We start from the raw sequence: 14,671 nt of genomic DNA, 5'->3' as shown, positions 1-14,671 counted from the left end.
CGAAAATCTCACACAATTTACGCGTCCACGGTGTTGCCTAACGGAGCATTATAAGGCGACATAAAGGCCCGCTTCTCTGGAGGCTGCAGCTGACCGCGGGCTTGCTTTCACGCGGGAGTTATGCGAGACTTGTTTTTATTTAAAAGCGCGGGTGCCAGCAGCAGCGTGCAGTCGGTGTGATGTGACATGAAGCATGCGCACCACTGACATGTGCTCCGTCTGCAGCATGCATGTCTGCATGTGTCCCTGACGCTGGCCTGCGTCGCTCTCATTAAAAAGGGAACCGAACCCTCTGAGGCACGCGCACACGCGCACGCACACTAGCGACCTTTAAAAAACAAAAATGAAACTAAAGGCAAGTCATTACCTTATCATTTTCTTTAATGCAAAAAAATATACAAAATGTACAAAGACATAATAAAAATAGGAATGTATTTCGGACACAGGATCTGTCCCTTAATGCAACACAATTCACCAATAAATAAATAAAATGTATTCTGAAACGTTTTCGCACAGGTTAGATTCACAAAGTCAACCCATTACAGGAGCCACACTGACAGTCTCACACGAAAACTGAGACAGCTGCTTCGATGCACTTTGACCTCCACAGGAATAAGTCCAAAGGCATGCATAAATTTTTTTTTAAAAAAAACAACAACAACCACCATACATTTACAACATTCGTCGTCAACAACAAAACCAACCACAACAACAACGACAGCACAACAACAGATACAGGTCAGGTTGTGGTGTAGTGGGCTCGTCCGGATCGGGCCTTGCACATGTGAGGCCGAACCTTGTGTCCTCTTTAGTTTAGACAGTGTGCTCCCATGTATCCAGCATTGGACTCCAGACCTGTCCCGTCAAAGTGTTTAGTAGAATCAGCAGTCCCCTGCAGAATAAATAACGCATCAATCATCAACAAAAACTGAACAGCGCAAACACAGACGGACAGCCATATTGCTTTGCATGTGGAGAGGGGGAGCGGAGTCCGGGGTGTTTACCAGCGCCACACGTCGGGCTCTCCAAGTTTGCGTTATAATAAACACACACACACACACACACACACACACACACACACACACACACACACACACACACACACACACACACACACACACACACACACAAACAGCAAAACCCACGAGGATATTACACTTTGACAAAAAAAATTGTTATTATCTGGCCCTATCGCGGGGGGAGGGGGGGGGAGGGGGGGTGGGGGGGAGGCCAGAGCCGTTCGGAGGCTGCAAAAGCACAGTGAGAGTGAAATCAAAGCGTACCATTTTGGGCAACAGTGCTCCAGATGCTAGTGAGATGTGGACATGGACCAAGCGCCCTCCATCCTCCACACAGAGAACGCATAACTTAACCTCTCATGAGCCACATAACTGCAACTTGCCATTTTGGAGTCCAACTCGTCGCTCTGCAGCACTTGGCAAAGGAAATCGATGTATCTGGCCGCCAGTTTCAGGGTCTGTATTTTGCTCAGTTTGTCTGAGGGCAAAGTGGGGATAATTTTCCGCAGAGCCGCGAACGCCTCGTTCAGGGACTGGGTCCGCTGCCGCTCGCGCACGTTGGCCATGACGCGCTGCGTCTGCAGCTCCTCGAAAGACTGGGGGCTGCTGCTGCTGGACTTCTTCCCCCTTTTCCCAGGGGTCGGGCTCTCTGAATCCTCCCCGTTTTTCCTGCTCGGTCTCCTTTTCCTCCCACACCTCTTCGGTTGCCTATCCGGTTCGCCCTCGCTGTTACTCAGACTGTCCACTGGAGAGACGGGGGAGCTGCCCGACTCGTCCCCGACCATTCCCTCAGACATCACCCGCGGCTACGCGGCGCACCGAACACGTCCAAAACAACGACGACGACGACGAGGAGGAGGACGAGGAGGAGGAGGAGGAGGAGGAGGAGGAGGAGAAGGAAATCCGCTCATCAAGCTAACGGGTAGATCCACCTGTAGGTTCTCTCTGTCTCCGAAGACACCCGAGTCTCCATAGATGGGGCACGGGGAGAACAAGTCTTTTCTGATTCGTGAGAAAGCCGGGCAGGTCTTATAGGCTGTCCGGCGGACAGATTGTGCGGAGCGACAGGATTGGCCAAGGAAGGGAATTACGTGAGGCGAGGGGGTGGGCGCATCCAAGAAACTATCAGAGAGTTTGGGAATACCAAGGCAGAGACAGACTACTGGGTAACATCATGTTACGTAACGCCTTCGGTGCCAGTTTAACGGCGGCTCCGAGTTTAAGACAGCGTCCCCGGTCCGTTCCGACGCGTAAGAACCAAGAAATAACCAGCAGACGGCTGAGGGTCGTTTAAGCGACTCACCGACAATAAGCAAGACTACTCTCAGCATCCCACAGCTCACTTCTAACGTCACCACCAGCGTTCTTCTGTGATTATGGGGGGGGGGGTAATAAACCACACTTTTATGATGACGTCACATATCAACGATGACGTCATAACTTCCGTTTAATGACCTCTTCTGCCCCGCAGGGAGGGAGGCTTTCCTTTGTTGCAGCTAAAAAAAATTTGCAACAAAAAGACACGAAAGTCGTCGGGAGTTTTGAAATATGTGTGATCGGAGACGGAGGCTCTTTGACCCCTCGTGGTTTGACGCAAAAGCTGCGTCTGACCCCGCGGACAGCGGAGCGCAGTTGGACCTTTTTACAGCAGCGTCCTCTGGACTGTATTTCCCCAGAAGATGGCACATGATCCGGTACCGCAGCCTATTTCTGTTTCTTGTATAATTATAATTTCTTCTTCTATTTCGTCTCCCTTCTGCGAAACGCTGCGGTAACCGGTCTCCCATCGCTGCCCCCGGACGACACGGGGGATGGATGCGTTTGCCTCCCAGGCCTCCTCCGACACACACCAGGATGTGAGCGATACAATATCCATCTTGTTTAGCGGGAGGATTACTTTGTTTAGGTTGAGGAGCCTGTGGTCCACAGGAGCAGCATCTGGCCCAGGAAACAGGAGGGTCAGCGAGGGTCGAAGGTCACAACACCAGCGAACATCCATTTACATCTCCGCGGAGGCCTGAGAGTAAAGCATTGTTCCAGAGGAGGAGACCTCGGGGTACCAACAACACACAGGGTTGTTTTAAGTGTGACCTGTGCTACTCCTGTCCTAATCTGTTTAGCATTTCTGGGTCAAACTGGAGCTGTTCCCCAAATATAGGCTACCTCCATTACTCGCATTGCATTCCCCCAAAGATGCCCCCACCCCCACCAAAATAATCCGTCTGTCCTCTTCAGGGTGAACTTAATAAGATATTTCACATCTTTACCTGTTACTGTACTTTGAGTTTGAATACATTAGTTAGTAAGTAAGATAGGGTGAGGAGCTCGGACATCCGGAGGGAGCTCGGAGTAGAGCCGCTACTCCTTCGCGTCGAAGGGAGCCAGATGAGGTGGTTGGGGCATCTGATCGGGATGCCTCCTGGGCGCCTTCCTTTGGAGGTTTTCCGGGCACGTCCAACTTGGGGGTAGACCCCGGGGTAGACCCAGAACTCGCCGGAGGGACCACATGTCCAATCTGGCCTGGGGACGTCTTGGGATCCCCCAGGAGGAGCTGGAGGGCGTTGCTGGGGAGAGGGACGTCTGGAGTGCCCTACTTAGCTTGCTGCCACCGCGACCCGACCCCGGAGAAGCGGCTGGAGATGAGATGAGATGAGATGAGATGAGATGAGATGAGATGAGATGAGATGAGATGAGATGAGATGAGATGAGATGAGATGAGATGAGATGAGATGAGATGAGATGAGATGAGATGAGATGAGATGAGATGAGATGAGATGAGATGAGATGAGATGAGATGAGATGAGATGAGATGAGATGAGATGAGATGAGAGACATTAGTAGGTTAAGATGATCATGGAAGATGAAGCATGTAGCCCAGTGGTGCCCAACCCTGCTCTTGGAGAGCTACCCTCCTGCCGGTTTTCACTCCAACCCTGATTTAACACATCTGATCCAATTAATCAAGGTCTTGGTCAGTAGGTAGTTAGTTGAATCAGGTGTGTTGAATTAGGGTTGGAGTGAAGAATGGCAGGATGGGAGCTCTCCAGGAGCAGCGTTGGGCACCGCTGACGTAGCCTCTTCAAGGTGCGTGTACCTGGCCAGCGCCTCTGTCCATGGTGCTGATCTCTCACCGCGGTCTGCGCGTCGCACAGGTGGAACAGGGAGATCCGGTTTAAGCAACCCCATGGGGAAATCTCTGCCACCACAGCCCAACTGCTGTTTTCTTGCAGCGTTGCACTCGTTTTCCCGTACTCCCACCGGAAATGAAAACAGGAATGAAACACAGGAGAGCAGGACATCACTGCAAATGCACCTCTTTGAAATGAACGTGTTTCTTCGGAGCTACAACAGCCTGCATGTTAGACAGATCAGACGCCCATGTTTCCCAGTTCAGCAGGTAAACAAGGGCTCCGCCACCGCGTCAAGCATCACCATGTCATATTTTTCCAGAGATAACGCCACAACACACGCTGGATGGTTTTTCTTCTTCTTTTTTTTGGCAGGTTGCCTTGTGGTGTTCCTCGTATTGCTGCTGGAGTGACTCTGAGAAAACACAGCTGTTTCATGGCGAGTATGATGTCACTAGAGGACACGCGGGCTCCACCGGTGTAGATCTCTCATAAGGCCAAGGCCTTCATCAGACAGATGCAGCCTCAAAAAAAAATTTAGGATGCTTTTGCCACCGGTGGAGCAAATACCCCGGGGCAATTTTTAGCCCTTTGCCGTTATCACCCCTAAGATGAGATGAGGTGAAGCAGCGCTGGTGCTGTGTGATCTCCAGTGGGCCGACCGTCCGCAGGGGAGGTGAAAGCAGATGAAGTAAGACTTTGTCCTTATCAATGGGCAGTGTGTAGGAGTTGTGATAAAAGTCCGCCACGTAACGGTGATTCATGCAACTTGACACACCGGTTACGAGTGACCCCAGGAACGCCATTAAGCGCCACTCCCAGAGGTCACATCAAGGCAGCATAACTCCGGCTCTCACTCACTAGCCGAGCCGTGGCCAGATTCTGCAGGGACCCGTCTGTTTTCTCAGCCAAAGCCACGCGAGTCATGAGCTCCCTATCAAGGCCCTGCTCGCATATCTGTAGAAATAACAAACCGCAGCTCTGCACATGCACGGCTCTCCCGCAAATGACGGCGACGTCCATGTTCACTCCATTAGAGCCGAACCGCGCCGGGCCTGAGCGCGCCAGCGCGTCGAGATGGATCGGCTGCCGGCGATGAGAGAAGACAGGGGTGTGCTCTTCAAAGAGCCGGCTCAGATAGCCTCCAATCAAGACCCGGGGAACTGACAAGGTCAAGCGTCATGGCCGGATGACAGCGTTCTTCCTCCCAGATAGGGCAGGAGTCTTTAAAATAGCCCCGCTCCGTAAAGAAATCCAGACATCGTATCAGGGCTTTCGATAATTTAGTCTAGGGGTGGGGGTGGGGGGGGTGGGGGGGGGGGACCGGGGTGTCGATTAGGGAGGCGAGGATGAAAACGGCCCTTTATGCGTCGTCTGGATGCGAGGGATGCAGGACTCCAAAAGTTAAGGACTCCTTTGAAAACCGCCCGCTTTGATGTGGAGGGGTTGTTACCGTGGAGTACTTTAACAGAGCTCCATTTAACCTCGTCTGGGGAAACGGAGCCAGCCGAGCCTGCCCCCCCCCCCCTTTCCCCGAGCAGCACCGAACCGGGTCTTATTATGCAGAGACCTGGTTTCATCTTCAGGGTAGAGCCCTTCAGCTGCGTCTGTGTTTGTATACTCATAAGAACGTTTACTGTGGTAATTGTACCATAGTAGTACTACTATGGTACAATTACCACAGTATATCTACCTCGATATTTTTGACAGTACTAATGGTAAACCGTATGGTATGTACTGTGGTACAAGTACCATACATGCATATGGTTTAAACAAATAGCCACATATGTTTGATATATATATACTATATATGTATATGTATATGCATGTGTTTACGATATGTGCGCTGTGAAATACATCCATGTCATTTTAATGGCTCGGCGACACGTGCACGCGCGCGCTCGTGAGGGCGCGCGCGTTCATGTGCTGATTTGTACCTGCTGCGTCCCATTCCCACTCTTTCCCCCAGAAGGTCCAGATGAGGGCAAAGCTGTATGTCACATTTAATAAGAAGCGCTGTATGCGTACTGGTGTGAACGTGTCAGCCTTGTGATGGACGGCCGGCCTGTCCAGGGTGTCTCCCCGCCTGCCGCCCGGTGACTGCTGGGATGGGCTCCAGCATCCCGTGACCCTAATTAGGATAAGCGGCTTGGATAATGGATGGACGGAGCATCGCAAACACAAAACTAATATCTTTGGTACATCTTTTAAAACGATCTTTCACTCGATAGATAGATAGATAGATAGATAGATAAACGGATGGATGGATGGACAGATCGATGGATCGATTGATTAATAGCAGGGTGTGTGGTCGGGGTAGGCAGGGAAGGCATTGCATCACCAAAGCTAAAAATAAATGTTGAGATTACAGGATATTTATTGATAATTTCTTCATATTCATAATTAATAATTTCATGATTTCCCCCCTGATATTATGATATGAGCAAAAGTGATTTGGTATGCTTTAACCTTAACAGCTGTGATGTTGTCTATTAAAAGCTGAGAGATTTTCATTTATTTTTATTCATTTTATGTTTTACCAGCTGAATAAAAAACGTGTTGCTCTCCTTGCTCTCTCTCGCATGTTCTCTCGCGTGTTCTCCCCGTGTCTGCGTGGGTTTCCTCCGGGTGCTCCGGTTTCCTCCCACGGTCCGGGGACACGTGGGTCAGGTGACTCGACCGTACTAAATTGTCCCTGTGTCTGTCGGGCCCTGTGACGGTCTGGCGGCCTGTCCAGGGTGTCTCCCCCGCCTGCCGCCCAATGACTGCTGGGATAGGCTCCAGCCTCCCCGTGACCCTGAGAGCAGGATAATTGGATAATGGATGGGATGGATGATTTTTTTTTCTCCATTTATTCTATATTAAATTTTTATTATTTTTCATTTGGTCTCGCGATTACACATACACCAGTACAACTAGTCAGAATATTTGTTTTACAAGATGTCTCTTTTGCCACATGAAGGACGTTTAAGGCCATGGACGCGTGATTTTTTTTTCGTACCCGTTTTCCAGGAACTCCGCCTCGCGTTATTATTTTTCCCCTCACCTGGATTCCGAAAAGACCCGCCCCTACTCTATCTCTGATTGGCTAACCCTATCTCTAACCCCACCCTAACCCTAACCTTAACCAATCTAACCAACGGAGGCAACGAGTACTAGCCAATCAGAGGCGGAGTTCCCGGAAAACGGGTACGAAAAAATCACGCGCCATATACGGACTGAGGCAGCGGCCATCTATGGGCAGGTTTGGCGCAAAGGTCAACGGTTTCATAGATGTGCGCATGCGTAGTTGGTTCTCAGGCGACGCGGGCCTTCCATGTGACGTGACGTCCACTCCTCCTCGCTCCGCGCCCTTCCCTTAGCCTAGCACCCAGCGGATAGCATAATGGCGACGGTCAAGGTGGACGTTTCTTACTTGAAAAGATTTTCTGCGTTGTGTTATGAAGAAAGAAGAGCTGTGGTCACTAACGGGGAACCAGCACCCGGCCTGCCGGATCTTACCCAGCGGAAGGGACGAAAGGTCACACGAACTTTTCAGAGTGGTACCGAAAGAAGCGCCGGCTGTGTGGCTGCGGCCAGGCTAGCAGCTTTTTATGCTAGCTAGTCTGTTAAATCATCCACCCATCCATTATCCAAGACGCTTAAGGCAGTTTCGTTTGTACAGCCCAGTATCACAAACGACGTTTCCCTCAAGGGGCCGTCTTTTGATTTTGCTTTGAAAATGAGGAATAAACCTAACGAGGACAACTGAGTCATTGACATCCTTGACCAGAGGGATCGGCGCGTCGACTTCGTCTACGTATAAAGTAAGCGCCCCCTTTTCTGTAAAGAAATGTATTATTTATTGATTTTAGTCAATTTAAAAAAAACCAGTTTTCTCTTCGTCCTACGCCAGTATTGGTTGTGGTTGCTATAGTTACCAAGCCTCCCTTCCGGTCTGCCTGCGGGGGCAGTCTCTGTTCTTCTTCCGGTTTAACTAAATGGCTGCTGCCGCACGTTTCCATCTGCGTTGTGTGATTCATTGATGTCATCTCGCATTACTGGCGCTACGGCGCCGCAGCTCTGCGTCGCAAGTTGTCACTCACTCGTGGACGACCTTGCTGATTATTTTAGCAAAGTGTCATATCCACAAATCAAAATTTAGACATTCTGAACCTTTATTTATAGTTTTTGAAAATGAAACCAAACAGTACATTGAACCCATTTGTATCTCTGAAAATAAGAAAGCTGCAAAACCTTTATTTGTGTTCTAATGTTTTCACTTAAAGATACCCCCTGGCTCTGAGAACCTCCTAGTTTGCAAGTGGTTTATATTACCAATAAAGACGCAACCCCCCCCCCCAACAAAACCCCTTATTGACAACCTGAGAGGGACGTTTAGTAGGATCATCAGGTGCGCCATGGGTCTGGACGGCTTCCTGCTTGTTTCATTTGCGCTGTCACCACACCCTCGGTGCGTGTGGTTATCGGTATGCATTTTGTGGGAGTGAATAAATATTTCCTACTTATCGGCATGCTGACACCAAGCTGTTCTCTCCCCCGCCCCATCTCTCTCGCCCCCCTTCTCACCATGTGCTGACACAAAGGCATTTATTGTGTTAACACAATACCTAATCAGTGGACACATCTGGGTTAATATTGTCCATTGATTAGATTTTATTGTGCATTAGCTCCACATCCGACTGAGTTTGCAGTAGACATATTTGTTGATTTATAGTCTAACTCATGTAGACTATATGTCATCTATCCGTGTGTAATATGAGCTTGGGCTGCTGCATTAATTGAATGTAGACATTTGGACATATGCCACATTGGTAGGTCACACCCAGCCAGGCAAAGATTTCACTGCACATTATGCACAGAGACAGACAGGCAGACAGATAGGGTAGAGGGATATCTAAACAGATGGACGGAGAAAAATTAATCCCAAGGTGCAGCAAATAATACCCCAGTATAGCTTGCCTTGTTTGTGACCATGAGAACCACAAGATTAATGTCGGTTTGCATATTTTGGGTCCTCGCCGCTGCAAAAATGTAGACCTCAAGAACAATGAACCGTGCCCCCCGCTGCCCATAAACCACAGCAGCCGCCCAACAGACCACACACATTCCCAGCCAGGCCACTTGCCGTGTGGAGACCAACGCAGTGACCTGTGGAAAGAAAATATCTGCTCACCGAGTTACAGTAGCTCAGCCGCAGTTGGGCCAGAGTGGTTTTAACGGCTGCAGCTCAACAGGTGCTGCTATGCATTACTAGAGCGTTCACCGGCCTCTACGCACAGAGCTTGGTATGTCTCATAAAGTGGTGTGTTTGTTTTATCGGTGTCGCTTAAAATCACATGGCACACACACCATGGAGGGGGACTGGGAGAAAACACACACTGAACACATCCAAGGTAGACAATAGATTTTGTTTCAGATCCATCCATCCATCGGCCTTGGTCGTGTGGCTAATAAAACAATCTAATCTAAAGTCCTCTCAGTATAGCTGCAAAGATATAGAAGAATGAGCCTCCGATTTATTCATTTCCCATTTTGTTTGCCGCTGTCCCCTTGTATTCAGCTCAAAGCGCTTATTCCGTGTTGTAAAATATAGTTTGAGCCATTCCTTCACCTCATAAGCACTCGCTGTCTGTCATGCAACAGTCAGTTGCCCACTTGAAACAAAAGACCTGAATCTGAATTTGTCTTATTTGAATGAGATTCGGTGTGTTTGTGTTCGTATGACGTGTCTGGACTTGGACCACCGGTAGGACAGATTTCCTTGGCGTTGGGCTTTTTAGCATTGGCTCCTGCTAGCTGAGGAGTAGCAGCAGTTTGTTGCCACGTGGTCTGCCCCCCCCCCCCCACCATTCAGTATAACAAAGTGTAGGCACCGTTTCTGTCAGAGTGTAAGCCTCAGTAGCGGTACTAGTTCCCCGGGCTGTGTTGTGGTTGTGTTACGTTTCGCTAAACGATACTCTCTCTGCTCAGTGAGGGAGTGCATAGCCAGCATGGTCTGGAAGAAAACGAGGTGGTGGTTTTGGGGGGTGATTGGTGGAGACAACTGCTGCTTTTGTTTTGTTTTTGTTTTTTGTTTTCAATTTACATTGCTTATTTGGCACAACCTGTTTGTGTGTGTGTGTGGGGGGGGGCAATAACCTGACATAGCACACCTTTGAATTGCAAAGAGGTGTGCTATAGAAGGCTATATAAACTTAGAAACGGCAAGTGTAGAGTGGAAACAAGTCATTAATGTTCAATGCCATCAGCACATACATCCCATTCATATATTGAAAAGATATACATTACCATTGGCAACAGTGATCTTAAGTTCATCATCATCAGTTCCGTAACCTATGGAGGTCGTAGGAGCACAGCTGATGCCTCAACAAGTCTCTTCCACCATTTATGGTGATTGAGTTGGGTTGAGTTGTCATTGTGTTTCAGTAGGGGGGAGTACCTGGTGGTCCCTATCTCCTCTCCAGGTATGGATGGCCGTTGGTTCACAGAGGAACGCATCCGCCCTTTGACAGGTTTTGCTTTTAGTCCTGCTGGGTGTCCACACTCCCTCCTCACAACAACCCAACCGTTGAAGCAGGGGTGCCGGTTTAATTGCCGACGACCCGACGGTTGCAGTTTAACAAGTCTCGGACTTGCTAAAGTTATTGTATTCTGAATATTTTGAATGTCAAAGTCACTTTATTGCCATGTAATACAAGATGGCACCATGAGAAGTAGAAGCACAGCAGAGAGAGCCTCTACTACTTTTCATGTGCCATCTCGTATTGTAAAGTGACAGTAATGTGACATTGACCTTCAAACAAAACGTTCTACATCCCAAAACCAATCTAAGCATATGTGACACAGCATGGTAACCTACTGCAGGAAATGTGTTGCACTTGTGTTAGTTTTCTGGATCCTTAGAGCAACCGAAATTTTTCACAAACATGGCTGACATACGTCCGCGTCATCGTAGCAGGGTAAAGATCTGTTCTCCCCATTGCCCGCAATGTTAAAAAGCCAATTCTCTGTTGCTTTGGATTCTTAGCCTTGATTAGCCAGTTAGCATTTTGTTAGCCTTGGTCAAATCACGTTTTTTTTCTAGCCGTGCAGTCGTCTGACAACAGAAACATAGATATGTCAAACACGTCACCTATATTGTGTTATACGATGTGTTGAAACATAAGATAAGCGACCAAAGACAGAATCTTCTAGGCTGAAGTACAAACACCACGTGAGGAATTTTGCCCAAGTCCCTATTACTAATAATGTCAGCTCTGTGAGGAAAGAGGGGAGGTCAAGCAAAGTGCTCCAGTTGTGCGGAAGGATGGATAGCATACAACGGGGGATGATGGGAAGAGGTGTGGGGGAGGGTGTGAGGGCCTGGGGAATGCTCAGGACAGAGGAGGGACTCCGGTCCATGGCCAAAAACAACAGAAGAAGTATAGGACGGATGCTCCCGCAGGCTGCCCATCCCTACTTCATGACACGAGTGGAGAGAGAAGAGAGGGAGAGAAAGAGAGAGAAATAGAGTGCGAAAAAGCGAAATAGAGAGAGAGGCAAAATATAGCAAGGAGGAGAGGGCAAAATGTGATGATTTACAGTTGAGTCGTTCCACATTTCCCTCCTCCATCTAAGGTGGGTTAGGTGGCTTTCAACCCAGCAAATGTGCACTATGATAAATTAAGCACGACTCGAAAATGTTTTGCTGGCGGTCAATGTTAAATCACGTGAGGAGGAGACAACGTCACAGGCAGCTGGGTTCCCATCTCCCAGAATCCAGACCCCCACCCCCCCACCCCCAAGTCAGACCAATCCCTCAGGACACAATAGGCTACCTTTCCAGCCATGCTGATGCTGTTTCTGGAACGGGAGTCCCTAAAGGCCCCGTTTGTGTTCATCTTGACTGACAGAAATGAGCTGTGAGGATGCACTCCGACCAATTCGTTTCCCCCCAAATTCCCATTCAGACTCATGAAGACGACTCCACCTTGCCTTCATAGGGTGTTGTTTATTTGTACATGTTAATGTGGAGATGGAGCTGCAGTGGTGGTGATGGCAGCCTGACTGGGTTTTTTTTCCAAGGTCCGTGTCAGTCGCAAACAAGTTGAGAGGTTACAGTATCTTTCTCAGCTGAAATAGGATTAACATTACATTATACACATCAGCTAAGATAAAAGAAATAATTTCTATATCTTTATGGAGGTGCTAGTACGGCAAGTTTATTCTAGTGGGCGGTTTTTGTGTTTTTTTTTCCCACAGTAGCATGGACACAGTTTCTCATATTAACCCGCAAACCTGTCAAACTGCCTCTTGTGTGGCCTTCGTAGACTTTATAGACATTATCTATGCTGTAGTAATCCACATTTGTAATCTAGAACAAACATCAAACTTGACGTCTGTGTATCTGAAGTCCTTCCCTCGATGACGAGGTGAGGTTGCGTGTTATTCATGCCTGCACCCATAGGTCCTTATCCTATACCAGATACACAACTGTCACGACAATGTGAAGGTGCAGTCACCTTGGCTTCTTGCAGAGAGTGAAGGTCAGTCTGCTGAAGACATTATTCGCTTGTGAAGCGTGGACACCTGCAGCCATTGGCTCTGCTCACCATCTGTTGGCCATTTTTAAGGTCATGGAAGGTAAAAGGAATGTGTCTACATTAGTTACAAGAATGTGAAGTAGCTTACACAGTTGTACCATTATTATGCTTTCCCCTGTGTTAAGTACTACATACTAGCACTGGCTCATTCATAGTAAATGAAAATAGCTTATTTTTGTTGTTTACTCTTTCTCTAAAAGAGACAGAGAGTTTTGAAAATAAGGCGCAAACCTGGGGATGGCGTGCAAACTTGAGGTGGGTTTAAAGGAAGACCTGTTGTGTCGGGCTCCGTGGCCGAGTAATTACTACCGAAATGTTGAAGGGATCTGCTGCTGCAAACCTCACCATTCCCATGCCTCACCAGTCCTCCTCCATCTGTTTCTTAGATTACTAGGTGGAGCGAGAGTGTCAGCAAGACCTGTCATGAACCGCGCGCTCTCTGCTCCGCCCTAAAATCGTCACGTGACACCTGACAAACCCGTCTCGCCGACACACACAGAAAGTGGTCACCTCAACAAAAACAGGAGGGAACCGACTTTTGATGGACTTTTATTTCAGGAACCCCCCCCCCCCCATTTTACGCGGCGTATCCCAGCAAATGAAGAAATATTTGCACTTGACAAATAGTTGCTTATCAAGAAGGTTTAACCTAACAGCGTGATTTAATTTCCCCCCCCCCCCAACCTTCTACACAGAGTCCTGTAATGATAGACTTACATTTGCACAGGGCCGGCCGATGGAAAAAGTGAGACTGATAGCACAGTGAGGTGTCCAAGGATGTGGACGGAGCCCAGCAACCATAGTGATTACTCACCAAGCCATTCTTCCAAACACTTTGGGGTTTTTTTCTCTCTCTCTCTCTCTCCTTGTGAGTCATTTAGTAATAGAGGTTCCTCCTTCCCAGCGGTGGTCAAGGGAAGAGGCTCCAAGCAGGCAAGAGTCAGGAGAAAGGCATTGAACACTTGGCAAGACTCTTCCCCTCGTTACACACACCAGCAAACACGATTTCTAAAAACGATTTTGCAAACTCCAGACACGCAGCTGAAGGAAATAATAATAGTTTATATGTTTTGCGTGATGGTGAAGAGAGGAGATGGTGCAGCCCACTGTGAAATACCCCTGGTGCGTCCAGATCCCCCGTTTTAGTGCGGGAAGCCGCCTCATTTAGGTGTTTCTCTGGAAGACCCGTATTCAGCAAGTCTGCGACTTTCTGAAACCCATCCGGGCCTCGCTGTCAGCCGATGATCATGACGGTGGATCAGATGTAGTCTGAGGGGAGGGTGCACTTCCATGGCAGCGGTTTTGGTGATTAATCCGCTGTCTGCGAACTCAACCACCGGGCTGATAAATGAAGCCACAGAAGAAGTAAATGGCTATTTGTTTTGACTCTTTGCATGCAGTGAACTTTCTCTTTTTAATCACGTTATCTACGTAATACCAATTCATTACAGCACATCCTGCTTGGGGGGTGGGGGGTGGGATGGGGTGGGAGACACCATCAGTTCTTTTACATTGTGCATAAATCAGCAGGCTAATAAATTGAAAGCTAAATGACTTTTTGCCCTCAGCATATATCATTGAGGGGAACCAAATGAGGCCTTATATACCCTAGAGGACAGAGGAATGCTTCTGTTCATAACAGTGATTTGTGGATGGCTCTCATGGCTGTCGGGTTCGGAAATCAGAGCTCAAAGAGACTTCAGCCTCTTCGGACTCGGCTTACTCACACTAACAAGGCAACAACAAAAACCACTGGGCCCAATGAAAACAGGGAATACTAAACCTTCATTAGTGGGTGTAATTTGTGAAGCTGGAATTTTTACAGTGCAAAAAAAATAAAATAAAAACCTATCTTTAGCCAAAACAACTTCAGCAGTAGGCTAATATATACACTTATTAAGTAACTACTTGAAATAAGACTGCCTCGCAACTTCAGAAC

At 48.3% G+C, this 14,671-nt stretch overlaps 1 protein-coding gene and 1 long non-coding RNA gene across 3 annotated transcripts; both read right to left on the bottom strand.

The window, feature by feature from the left end:
- Window positions 1-369: 369 nt before the first annotated feature.
- Window positions 370-2,070, bottom strand: twist1b (twist family bHLH transcription factor 1b). 2 transcript variants are annotated; one of them, XM_056286286.1, is made up of 2 exons: window positions 1,403-2,070; window positions 370-892 (listed from the first exon to the last, which is right to left on the bottom strand). In XM_056286286.1, the coding sequence occupies exons 1-2, from the start codon at window positions 1,814-1,816 to the stop codon at window positions 809-811; spliced, it is 498 nt and encodes a 165-aa protein (XP_056142261.1). In that variant the 5' UTR covers window positions 1,817-2,070; the 3' UTR covers window positions 370-808. The 2 variants fall into 2 exon arrangements, with proteins under 2 accessions (XP_056142261.1, XP_056142260.1); XM_056286285.1 differs by having other exon boundaries at window positions 1,284-2,068.
- A 10,126-nt stretch (window positions 2,071-12,196) lies between these two features.
- Window positions 12,197-13,107, bottom strand: LOC130117493 (uncharacterized). The gene is made up of 3 exons (XR_008810684.1): window positions 12,964-13,107; window positions 12,652-12,744; window positions 12,197-12,262 (listed from the first exon to the last, which is right to left on the bottom strand). It is a non-coding gene; the product is annotated as an uncharacterized LOC130117493 (long non-coding RNA).
- Between the last annotated feature and the right edge of the window lie 1,564 nt (window positions 13,108-14,671).

Source organism: Lampris incognitus, chromosome 9 (assembly GCF_029633865.1).
Source record: "Lampris incognitus isolate fLamInc1 chromosome 9, fLamInc1.hap2, whole genome shotgun sequence".
Lineage (NCBI taxonomy): Eukaryota > Metazoa > Chordata > Actinopteri > Lampriformes > Lampridae > Lampris > Lampris incognitus.
The sequence above is the reverse complement of the archived record's forward strand: the minus strand, read 5'-3'. Positions and strand labels throughout refer to the sequence as shown.